Genomic DNA, 10,671 nt, shown 5'->3' with positions numbered 1-10,671 from the left:
TCCCTTGATTATCGCAAATTAATAATTATAAAAATTATAAATATATTTTTTTAAGTTCATAAAAATGGAAAAATCCATGCTGAAAGTCATAAGATGAAGCCACTCTTGCTAATAGGACTAGTTATAATAAGTGTGGCTATACTTTGCGATTTTTCAATTGTTGCGGCCATCTTTGTTTTACATTATATTCGAGGGATTACTGTACTTGCAAAAAGTTTCCCATCTCTGTTCTAGAAAGATTTCCAAGCAATTAAACTTTAGCCTTATTCGTTTTTTATTTGTTCAAGAAAATCAGCGTCACTTGGTGCCTTAGTGCAGTGTTTCCTAACCTTTAATGGAGAAAATTAAAAGACATCCTGTATATATTTACTACTTGTTCTGCCTATCATTAGACATTACTGGCATAGATAGATTTTTCTGACATGTGCAGTGAAATTGAATCATTTCAACAACATCTATGGCAACAAATAAGTCAATTTGCTGTGGTATGTGGTTGAGAATCACTGCCTTCGTGGGATCAGCGTGTCTTTGTGTACCGAAAACTGCCTTCAGATATTTTTTTCTTCTTTATTATGATTTATAAACCCTTTGGTATGTATGTCCAAACATTAAATTAAATGGGATTATAAAAACAGTCTCACTCATGAATCATCACTCAAGATTCAAGAAACGGGATAAACAGGAAAATAAAATACACCCATGTTTTAATGTTTGCATTAAACCACAAAACATTTCCAAATGCAAAAAAAACAAGTAGAAATTAGTTTAAAATAAACTCTTGATAGGTGTTTTAAAGTGTTCTACGAGCTCTTTTGGTAGCATGAAAGCAGCAGCTTGTTCTTTATCATTATTATTTAACCTATGGGCACCTGTTTTCTGACGTCATCAATGTGGGCCAAAAGTCACGAAAACGACTACACGACCGTCCGTTAGCTAGAGAGCTAATTCTCCCTGTCATGGCTTTCATCGGGCACCAGTTATGCAGAGCTTTTTCCTCGTCGACCCTCAGGAGTGCAGCCATCAAGCATGTGGTTATCGTCGGCGGGGGACAAATGGGTGCGGGAATTGCTCAGGTGGGTCTAAAATGAAGGTTGTGTGAGTTATGAGAGCATCTAAGTAGCTACCCGAGTGTCAATGAGTTTGTTCCTAAAACACGACAAGAGTACAGAAACGCAATTGAAGCGAATTATACTTGTTCACATCAATGCATGTCAAATATTTGCAGCACTTGTTGAAATTAAATACCGGGCTTTATTTATAAATATAAATAAAAGAAACTACCCAAAGTTAAATTGTAGTGAAGTTGTAGTTACAAATTTAGCCACCGGTTGTCGCCATTTTCCTGTTTTGTGGAGACCGATTCCATTTGTTTTTTTTTTTTGTTGTTGTTGCTAGATTCTATTTTTTTGTGTTGCCAGATTGCGTTAGACAAAAAAAAAAAGCAGACTGCGTCTATTACCATTTTAAAGAAACATTTTTTTTAATGAGGCTAATCATGACTTTCTCACTCCTTTTTAATTGTAATAGGTTGCTGCGTCAACCGGCCACCAGGTAACACTGGTGGACACATCGGAAGCCATATTGGCAAAAGGAGTCAAGGGAATAGAGACAAGTTTGAAGAGAGTGGTCAAGAAAAAGTTTGCAGACAAACCTGAGGTGAGTGGAATATTATCATGACATTGGAAACTTCTAAATACTTTACCTGAATTGTTAATATTTAATCCGCAGGCAGGTGAAGCATTCATTGCGAAAGTCCTAGGCTGCGTTTCCACTGCTACTGATGTCACCGCCGTCGTTGAGAGCGCCGACCTCGTACTGGAGGCCATTGTGGAAAACTTGAAAATTAAACAGGATCTTTTTAGTGGCATTGACAAAGTGGCACCAGAGTAAGCTATTCATCAACTTGTGTATTTTCCTTTTCATGCTGGAAATGCATAGAACTATTCAAACCAATTATTTGATCCATTCTTTCTTTCAGACACACCATCTTTGCCAGTAATACTTCCTCACTGCCCATTGGCGACATCGCTAGCGTCACGTCCAGACTAGACCGCTTTGGCGGTTTGCACTTTTTCAACCCGGTGCCCATGATGAAACTTGTAGAGGTAAAGTGTGTGTTAGGTTCATTTTCAGTTATCTTTAATACTTTTAATACTCTTTTTATTTTTTACTTTAATGATGAGTGATGAGTATATTAATACTTTAGTCCTTTTTTTCTGTTTATGTTTCTAATGTACTGTTAACGGATGCACTTTTTTATATGTATCGTATCTTGTGCTGACTTAAGTAAACAAGGGTTAAGAAAAATGGGCTATGACCAGACACATTCTTTTGCTAACCACCACAGCTATTTACAGATTTCATCACAATTTTTAATAGTACAATTATCGCACCCTATCAGGTCATAGGAACATCTTCCACAAGCCAGGATACGTTCGATTCCCTGGTGAACTTCAGCAAGGCGCTGGGCAAAACCACTGTGTCCTGCAAGGTAGGAAAATCAGCAACTTTGGTTGTTTTGTTTTGAAAGGAAAACCAGTTCACCGACATGCTCTCCCCATTCAGGATACGCCAGGATTCATCGTCAACCGACTACTCGTCCCCTACATGCTCGAAGCTGTACGTCTACACGAGAGAGGCAAGTTTTTTCTTTCCATAGTGTCTTTTCTCAGATCCCCCTGCTAGAATCTTGAGAAATAGCGCGATCTTCCTAATTGCAGGACACGGGTCCAAAGAAGACATTGATGTGGCTATGAAACTAGGTGCCGGTTACCCGATGGGACCTTTCGAGCTTCTGGACTACGTGGGATTGGACACGGCTAAATTCATTTTAGATGGTGAGAGGGAATGTGGTTGAATGAAGTTGGACTGGATTTTTAATGTGTTGTCTGGTGGTCAGGTTGGAGCGCCATGGACGCCGACAATCCTCTCTTCGCACAAAGCCCTTTGCTCAACAAACTGGTCGCCGAGGGAAAGTACGGTAAAAAGACGGGAGAAGGCTTCTACAAGTATAAGTAGACTCATGTTAGTCAAACATGATGAATTCATTTTTTTAAATGTGCCTTTTTGCCTGAATGGTGAAGCAAGGAGATTTACTAAATGTAATTGAGAACTGATATTTGACTAGAATCCATTAAACTAAAGGATAAAAACATTGGTAATGACCAATTGTTAGTCTAATGGCCAATTATAATTTTGGAATGTTTTGGTTGTTCGGTATTTCAGAAGGTGTGGAAGGTACAACTGGTTTTATGTATGAGTCATTGTTTAAAATTGTAAATAATGGCTCTTTTACATGTGTATTACAGTTCTGAAAATTTATCGACATGGTGATATTGCTATACTTTTCATAACCAAAACGCTAAAGATATGATTTCACCAAGTATCGTTAAATATTCTGAAAAAGAAGTAACTCTTAAACAAACACAATTATCAAGTAAAATATACACTATTGTCTGTGATGCTGTATATAAATATTTACTTGGCTGATGAATTAAGAGGAAACTTGAACAACTTGAATTTCCAGTTGAGTTTTGGAACTCTTTCATAGGTATATTCCAGAACAATATTACTCGTGTTAACATTCGATTGAAAATCTACAAACGGACAACAGCTCCTCACTTTAAACTGCGAATTTGAAGTTTTTCTACCAAGACAAAGTCAACTCAAGAGCCATGAAAGACCAAGCTGAGGTTGTTTTTCATGATGTGGCCTTTTTTTCAACCTTTAAAAAATCAGTCACGCTGTGGGGAAAGTGTTTTCGGACATGCGTGAAGTCAATGAGAAGGCAGAATGAAAAGCTTGCTTTAACAGTCCGTAGGAAGAAGTGTTCATCCATGGATCCCCCCCCTGAATTCACCTGTAAGGTATGTAAAGTCCAACCTTGTGTAACTGGAATGTTTTTTGTTCCCTCACTATCTGCACTTTTCAGGAGTGTCTTGTTTTTTTCTAATCAAGAAGAGAAGATGGAGTCGAATTTATTTGTATTTTTTTTATGTTTTCAAGATGGCGCAGTAGCTCTGTTGTCTTATTTGTTTGGCGTGTTATACAGCCTTTTTTAAATCATTTTTAAAAATGTTATTACAACTTTATTTGTTCCATTAGCCTGGCTTCTTTCTGCTACTTCTAATTTGGAGTCATTCAGCCATGTCTATGTAACACTCTGCATTTTCATATTGCTTAAAACAGGGAGATATAATCACACGGTGATTAGTTGTTGTCCTCAATCCAACTTTTATTTTATATTCATATTTCAATACTTAATTTTATGACCCATGTTACCATAATGGGTGATGTTTAAATATGTGGATGTCAGGTCATTGTTTTAATTTATTTAATTGTCAAAAATAATCACTTAACCGGTAAAGGGTTCAATGATTCAAACAAATATTGCAATGATTGGTTGTATGAATGAAGATAATTCTGGCTTCATCTGGCATCTAGCCTTCAAATGTTTCAATATGTTAACGTCACCACCAGTTAGGGATCGTCCCTAAACATAATTGAAATTCCAACGTGCGCCATTCGCGAGTGTATTTTAAAAATGACATCTTGAATTATTATAAATATTTTAAATGTCCTAAGGTGATTTATAAAATGTAACATTCCGATTCAATTCATTTTAAGGCCATGTTGAGAAAGGGGTCAAATTCATACTGCTTTTGAAGACGGTCCCTGACGTCATTGTTGCGGAAGTGAAAAGTCGACGTGTGGAATAAAGGTTGGTCGGAGCTCAAATGTGTTAATTTTTTGCAGTACACGCGCAAGTAAATCCGATTTGAAACGAAAAACGAATTACAAAGAGCTACTAAAGGTTAATGTGCTCGCCTAACCGCTGGCAAGGCGAATAAAACAAAAATGGAACGAAGAGAAGTCGCCGACGGGCTGTAACATACCTGTCAACCTCGAACCATTTGTGATCTTACCAAATTTTGTTTTCGCCCTTACATATATGTATAAATACATGGAAAATCTTACCACTTTACTTTTTTGTAAAAAATCACGAACAACAAAATGAAAGTAAACATAAACAAGGGAACAGGAAACGGAAATCACATGGTGAAAGTGTTACAAAACGAAATGTTTATCATGATCTTTTTTTTTTAGCCAATCAGAGGCGCCGGTACATATATCACTTGGCAGACATGCGTTTCCGGGAACGATTCTCAAAATCACCGTTTAGCGTACCATTTTCATGTGTACAGCGTACCAATATAAAAATGGGCTTTCAGTTGTACCAATTACGGCGAGAACGTACCAGTTGACAGGTATGCTGTAATGCTGCGGCGAGCGCGGCTGGGTCTCCGGCAGGTGCTGAGTCTGATGGCCCGGAGACCGGCTCTCCTTTGCGGGGCCATCGTGCTCGGAGTTCTGCTAGTACTCGCCGTTAAATTCACATGCAGGTAAGTCCCAGTACCTGCTCTCTTTCGTGGTATTCAAGTTAAAATTTGGTAAACTGTTCAACTCCAATTATGCTAATTGCCTCGAGTTACGAATTTGTAGCTCCCAATTGTTATCATTAGTCTTTCCTTTGGGAACGGTCTGAGTTGACTCGTAAGTCGAGGCAGTGCCGTCCACTCGGTCATGTTATTTGAGGGAAAGTTTCTTCTTTTCTTTTTTGCAGTCGTGCTAATAACGTAGTGGCAGCTGCTAAACCACCACTGCGTTTCTTCTCGCCTGACTCACCAGTTGTGGATCTTTACTTGGGTCAACTTGACCAGGTAAGTTGACAAAGTGGTTCCTTAAGTATTTTTATAAAATGATGCATTACAATTGTATGACTTGACTGTATTATCTTTTCTAGATTGAGCGTCTAAGGAGTGTAGCTGAGGTGTCTTTTGTTTTCTTCTACGCACCTTGGTGCGCTCATTCCATGGCTGCCAGGCAGGAAGTCCAGCTGGTAGCTCAAAAACTGGCTAAACAGGTAACACAATATCCGTTTTTTTATGGGGCCAGGATGAATTTCAGTGCTTTAATAAAGACTAAAAATAAGAAAAACATGAAATATACAAAACATAGAGCCGCATGCAGCTCGAGAGCCTCGATTTCGCCATCCCTGTCTTAATGCCTTTCTTTCAAAATCAAGCACATACTGTAGATGTCAATTGATGCTAATTTGTATCATCCATAAACTGAAGTGAAAAATTCTTTACATTTTTTTTCTCCCCTCATAGCATCAAAATCTAAAATTCTCCATTTGGTTATGTTATGCTATCTACAGGTGCTATTTGTGGCCATAAACTGTTGGTGGAGTCGAGGCAGGTGCAGAAGGATCAACCGTTTCCACCAATATCCCGTCATCCACCTTTTTTATCGGCGGTGAGTAAAAACCAACATGGCAACCTTATATATTTTGCATCCCTCCATCTGAAACCAGTCGTTTTGTGTCAGATTCGGGCCTATTGAGTATAGCGGTCCAGTCGTGGCGGCGTACATGGAAAATTTCATCCTTCGAGTGATCACGCCGCTCACTTACCTCCCATCAAAAGATGCACTAAGGGAGTTCCTCTCCTGCCATGAGGTAATTTTTTATAGGGGTGGGCAAACTTTTCAACCCGGGGGCCATATTGACTTTAAAAATTTGACAGATGGGCGGGGTCAGCACAAGATACGATACATATAAAAAAGTGCATCCGTTAACAGTACATATGAAACATAAACAAAAAAAAAGGACTAAAGTATTAACATACTCGTCACTCATCATTCAAGTAAAAAGTATAAAGTACAAAGTAAAAAGGAATGTATTAAGAAATATTAAAATGTATTTTAATAAAAGATAGAGGGGATGTGAAACTCAGAAAACGAAGAGTGGACAGAGCTACTGCCAATGGCTTCCGCGTGACGGTGCTATGTTGGGGATTAAAAAAAACATTATTTGGACAACATCGACGGGCCGGATTAAAACGCCTAGCGGGCCAGATGTGGCCCGCGGGCCGTAGTTTGCCCATCAATTCATAGACTGTTTGAATCTTGGCAGCCGCGGGTGGTGGGATTCTTCCAGTTTAACGCTTCGCCTCAGCCGCCCGGCTACGTCACGTATTTGGCCTCTGCCCTGCAGGCCCTAAAAAGAGGTAAGAGTTCACCATCAATATGTTTTGCTGCTATTTGCCATATCTTCAGCGCTCGGGTCGCGTGAACAGATTTCCACGGCGCCGTTCGCTTCGGGGTGGTCACTAACAGAGAGGTGGCTGACGCCCTCTTGCTCAAGGAGGATGAAAGCGTTTACCTTCACAGAAGATTCAACTCGTCTTTGGTGAGGAAAGAATGAACGAATGGAAACACAGTATTTTTTGTTGTTGTTGTTGACTTTTTTTTGTTTGTTTTAGATTTTCCCACGCTGGGAGCGTAACTTCACCTCCCGCGCCGTGTCTAGCTGGGTGTTCGAGCACCGCGAGAATGTCCTGCCCTGGCTGCAGCCGCCAGGGACCAAGTCGCGGATGCTGGAGAAGGAGCTGAGCAAGGGGGCTGCACTTTTGCTATTCCTGCCACATGACCCACTGGTGTCGGAACCCCGTGGGCTTCTGAAGCAGGTGAGCCAGGATCCAGAGTGTAAAGCAATGGTGTCAGACTCGGGTTGGTTCATGGGCCGCATTAATGTCAATGGCATTTCATGTGGGTTGGACTATTTTAGATATAATATTAAGATTATTTTTTTTTATAAATGGATTAAAAGAACTGGATTAAAAGCCCTGAATATTATTTTTTATAGATCTATAACAATGTTTATTTTAGATTTTTTTAAGATATATTTATAGATTTTACATAATGATTTTTCAACTAAAAACACAGAAAAAATGGATTAAAAAATGACAATTATTGATTTAAAGGGGGAAAGTCAGGAAATTTAGTATACATATATACTCTTCATTTTAATTTGATCCTAAAACAGAAAGTCAGCACTCATCATTTACTTTCCCGGGCCACACAAAATGATGCGGTGGGCCAGATCTGGCCCACGGGCCGCCACTTTGACACCAGTGATTTAGGGAAACTGACATTTAATTTTTTTCCCTCCCAGATCTCCGATGTGGCTTTACGTTATCACGCCTGCGACACCCACGACAACTATTTAACGTCTACCTCGGGGTGCTGCCACTCCATGCCCGCGCCGGACCCCACCCTGCGCTGCGAGGTCTGCTCTTCGGCGCCCTGCTCGGCGGCGGCGAAGCCCCCCGCCCTCCAACGCCACTGTGGCAGCTTCATGCTCAGCTACAGTCCACTGAGCCAATACAGTTCTTGCTGCTGGAAACTCCGCCCCCAGCTGGAGCCCACCCGAGGCAAGGAGCCCCGCCCAACTTGGCCCGAAGGACTGAAGGGGCTACGTTGTCACACTAACAAGACACTCAGGTTCTACCTATTGGACATGAAGCTCAACTGGCCGCTAGCTGTGAGGCTGGGGGCGCCAATGGGTGGAAATTCTTCCTCACCGCCAATGGGGGCAGCGCAGGTGCAAGGCGACGGCTCCTTCGCCGCCATCGTCAACTTGAAGGACGAGGTGCACTATGTCCTCCAACGCAATCCCGCCACCACACTCAAGGAGTCTTTAGGTAAGTCTTTCAGGTCTTTAAGAGTCTTTAGGTGAACATTATTCGAATAATGATCAAAATACTAATTGAAAGCGGCATGGTGTGTGAGTGGTTAGCGCGTTTGGCCTAACGGTGGGGGACCTGGGTTCGAATCTAGGTTGGTCTACCTGTATGGAGTTTGCAGGTTTTCTCCCACATTTCAAAGAAATTCATGGTAGGCTGATGGGACACTCTGGTTGTTTGTCTCCTTGTGCCCTGTGATTGGCTGGCCAATTCAGGGTGTGGCCAGGAGTCAGCTGGGATTGGCTCCAGCACCCCCTGCGACCCTAGTGGGGATAAAGCGGTTCGGAAAATGAGATGAGATACTAATTGAACCTAGTATTTACAAGAAGTTTTTTAAATTGTATTTAATGTTTATGTAACTGATTGTGTTAAAACTTTCATGGCCTTATTGACCAATCAGATAGTCAGGTTTTTAACTCTGGACTTTTAGCCTTAACCCTTTATAGGACAGTCATTTAACTCATCCATTGATAGTGTTTTTTTTTTAAACATTATTTTTCAAAATTATTATAATTTTAAAAGAATCCACATATTGTGCACTGGTTTCTTCCAGAGGCCTTCATTTGGAACTTCAGCGCCCCCTACAGCCTCCTACACAGGCACCTAGTAGGCGAGGACTCGCGAGAGCATTCACACCCACAAGCAGAGGAGGTTCCTCAACCGCTTCTCACCGAGCTAACCACGTCCTCCTTCCTGCCCCGCGTCATGGATCTTGAAAAGGTAAAAGCCCCGAGGTTCGAGGCCCAATCCCATTAAATTTTGGGGTCTCCCCATTTTTTGCCACAGGACGTCCTGCTTTTTTACTACACACACTGGTGCGGCTTCTGCTCCGTCCTCAACCACGTCCTCATCCAGCTGGCCCGATTGATGCAGCGACACTCCAGCGTCACTGTTGCTAGGTAGACTTGGTTAACGTGCCACAGATTGGACGTGCAATATGTGCAAGTATGCTCAAGTGTCTTCCTTTGTATTTTTTTGAACTCCCACAGGGTGAACGTGGCTCGTAACGACCTCCCGTGGGAGTTCATGGTGGATCGCGTTCCCTCCATTCTCTTCTTCCCGAGATACAGGTGAGGAGAACCGAGATTGGGTGTTTGTGAAAATTGATTTGTCAAGGAAAAACATAGGAAATGTATATTAAGTAATGTTAACTCAATTTCATGTGGGCTGGACCGTTTTAGATATTATATTTAGATATTTTTGTCAAAAATCGGATTTAAAGAACTTGATCAAAAGCCTAAATATTTGTTTTTCTTTCAACATTTTTTTTAATTATGTTCAATATTTAAGTGGAAAACAGAAAATATTTGTACATCTTTATATCTTCATTTTGTCTACATAACCAGTGAATTTATTATTGTTATTATATATTTTTTAAGAAAACAACTGAGCGTGAAATTTCCGGACCATCTTCCCATCACGCTCCCGAATCTCCTCCGCTTCATCCTCAAACATTCCAGTTGGCCCGCCGACAAGACGGACGCCGGTGGGGTCGGCGGCGCCGTCCTCCGCGCCGAGTCGGAAAGCCTCCGCCGTGAAGTGCGGACGTTACACCGCGCACGCGAGCTGCTCTCCCAGCAACTAGCGCAACTGTGGCGCGACAACAGGCAGCTGCGCTCGGACGCTCGCGGATTGGCGGCGCAGAACGACGAGCTTCGGAAGGAACGCCGCGACCTCGAGGAGAGGCGCCGGGAAAAGAGCCGGCAATTGGCCGAGGCTCTGCAGAGGTTGCGTCAGTTAGCCGACGCCTCCGAGAATTTACTCAATCAAAACACACTGCTCAAATTTGTACTTAGGGCACTGAGGGAAAGTGCCGAAGTCCAAGCGGCCGACAAAGGAGAGGCGGAGCCAGAGGAGGAGGAGGAGGAGCCTCCACGGGATGGTGGTCTTCTGGCCTCCTGATGCAGTGAAAGCTAAAGACAAAGGGCAACTTTGACTTAGGAGTGCAAATTCTTATTTTTGTGAAAGAGTTTATCCATTTCTTTGGATTTTTCAAGTATTTCTGGGAAACTCAACACTTAGACTGTGATCAACCCGTGACCGGACGTTTGGTCGCCGCTCTTTTGGTCCCTTTTGGATGCTG

General features: G+C 41.8%; 2 protein-coding genes across 2 annotated transcripts; both read left to right on the top strand.

Moving 5' to 3' along the window:
- Positions 1 to 889: 889 nt before the first annotated feature.
- On the top strand, positions 890 to 3,168 carry hadh (hydroxyacyl-CoA dehydrogenase). The gene is made up of 8 exons (XM_077718673.1): positions 890 to 1,073; positions 1,528 to 1,656; positions 1,729 to 1,886; positions 1,979 to 2,105; positions 2,402 to 2,491; positions 2,566 to 2,638; positions 2,721 to 2,837; positions 2,900 to 3,168. The coding sequence occupies exons 1-8, from the start codon at positions 957 to 959 to the stop codon at positions 3,016 to 3,018; spliced, it is 930 nt and encodes a 309-aa protein (XP_077574799.1). The 5' UTR covers positions 890 to 956; the 3' UTR covers positions 3,019 to 3,168.
- Positions 3,169 to 5,277: 2,109 nt separating this feature from the next.
- Positions 5,278 to 10,547, top strand: txndc11 (thioredoxin domain containing 11). Its single transcript, XM_077718674.1, has 13 exons — positions 5,278 to 5,402; positions 5,624 to 5,720; positions 5,804 to 5,923; positions 6,221 to 6,318; positions 6,391 to 6,520; positions 6,977 to 7,070; positions 7,140 to 7,252; positions 7,326 to 7,529; positions 8,018 to 8,546; positions 9,142 to 9,308; positions 9,375 to 9,487; positions 9,578 to 9,658; positions 9,968 to 10,547. Exons 1-13 carry the CDS (start codon positions 5,278 to 5,280, stop codon positions 10,488 to 10,490), a joined length of 2,394 nt encoding a protein of 797 aa, XP_077574800.1. The 3' UTR covers positions 10,491 to 10,547.
- The last annotated feature ends 124 nt before the right edge of the window (positions 10,548 to 10,671 follow it).

Source organism: Stigmatopora nigra, chromosome 6 (genome assembly GCF_051989575.1).
Source record: "Stigmatopora nigra isolate UIUO_SnigA chromosome 6, RoL_Snig_1.1, whole genome shotgun sequence".
NCBI classification, from domain to species: Eukaryota; Metazoa; Chordata; class Actinopteri; order Syngnathiformes; family Syngnathidae; genus Stigmatopora; species Stigmatopora nigra.
The sequence above is the reverse complement of the archived record's forward strand: the minus strand, read 5'-3'. Positions and strand labels throughout refer to the sequence as shown.

What these genes read in the sequence shown, in the direction of transcription:
- txndc11 (XM_077718674.1), top strand. Translation starts at nt 5,278, where the DNA reads ATGCTGCGGCGAGCGCGGCTGGGTCTCCGGCAGGTGCTGAGTCTGATG. An exon ending in CTCAAAAACTGGCTAAACAG is followed by an intron (nt 5,924 to 6,220) that starts GTAACACAATAT and finishes TGCTATCTACAG; the next exon opens with GTGCTATTTGTGGCCATAAA. An exon ending in CCCGTGGGCTTCTGAAGCAG is followed by an intron (nt 7,530 to 8,017) that starts GTGAGCCAGGAT and finishes TTTCCCTCCCAG; the next exon opens with ATCTCCGATGTGGCTTTACG.
- hadh (XM_077718673.1), top strand. Translation starts at nt 957, where the DNA reads ATGGCTTTCATCGGGCACCAGTTATGCAGAGCTTTTTCCTCGTCGACC. An exon ending in TGGGTGCGGGAATTGCTCAG is followed by an intron (nt 1,074 to 1,527) that starts GTGGGTCTAAAA and finishes TAATTGTAATAG; the next exon opens with GTTGCTGCGTCAACCGGCCA. An exon ending in ATTGACAAAGTGGCACCAGA is followed by an intron (nt 1,887 to 1,978) that starts GTAAGCTATTCA and finishes TCTTTCTTTCAG; the next exon opens with ACACACCATCTTTGCCAGTA.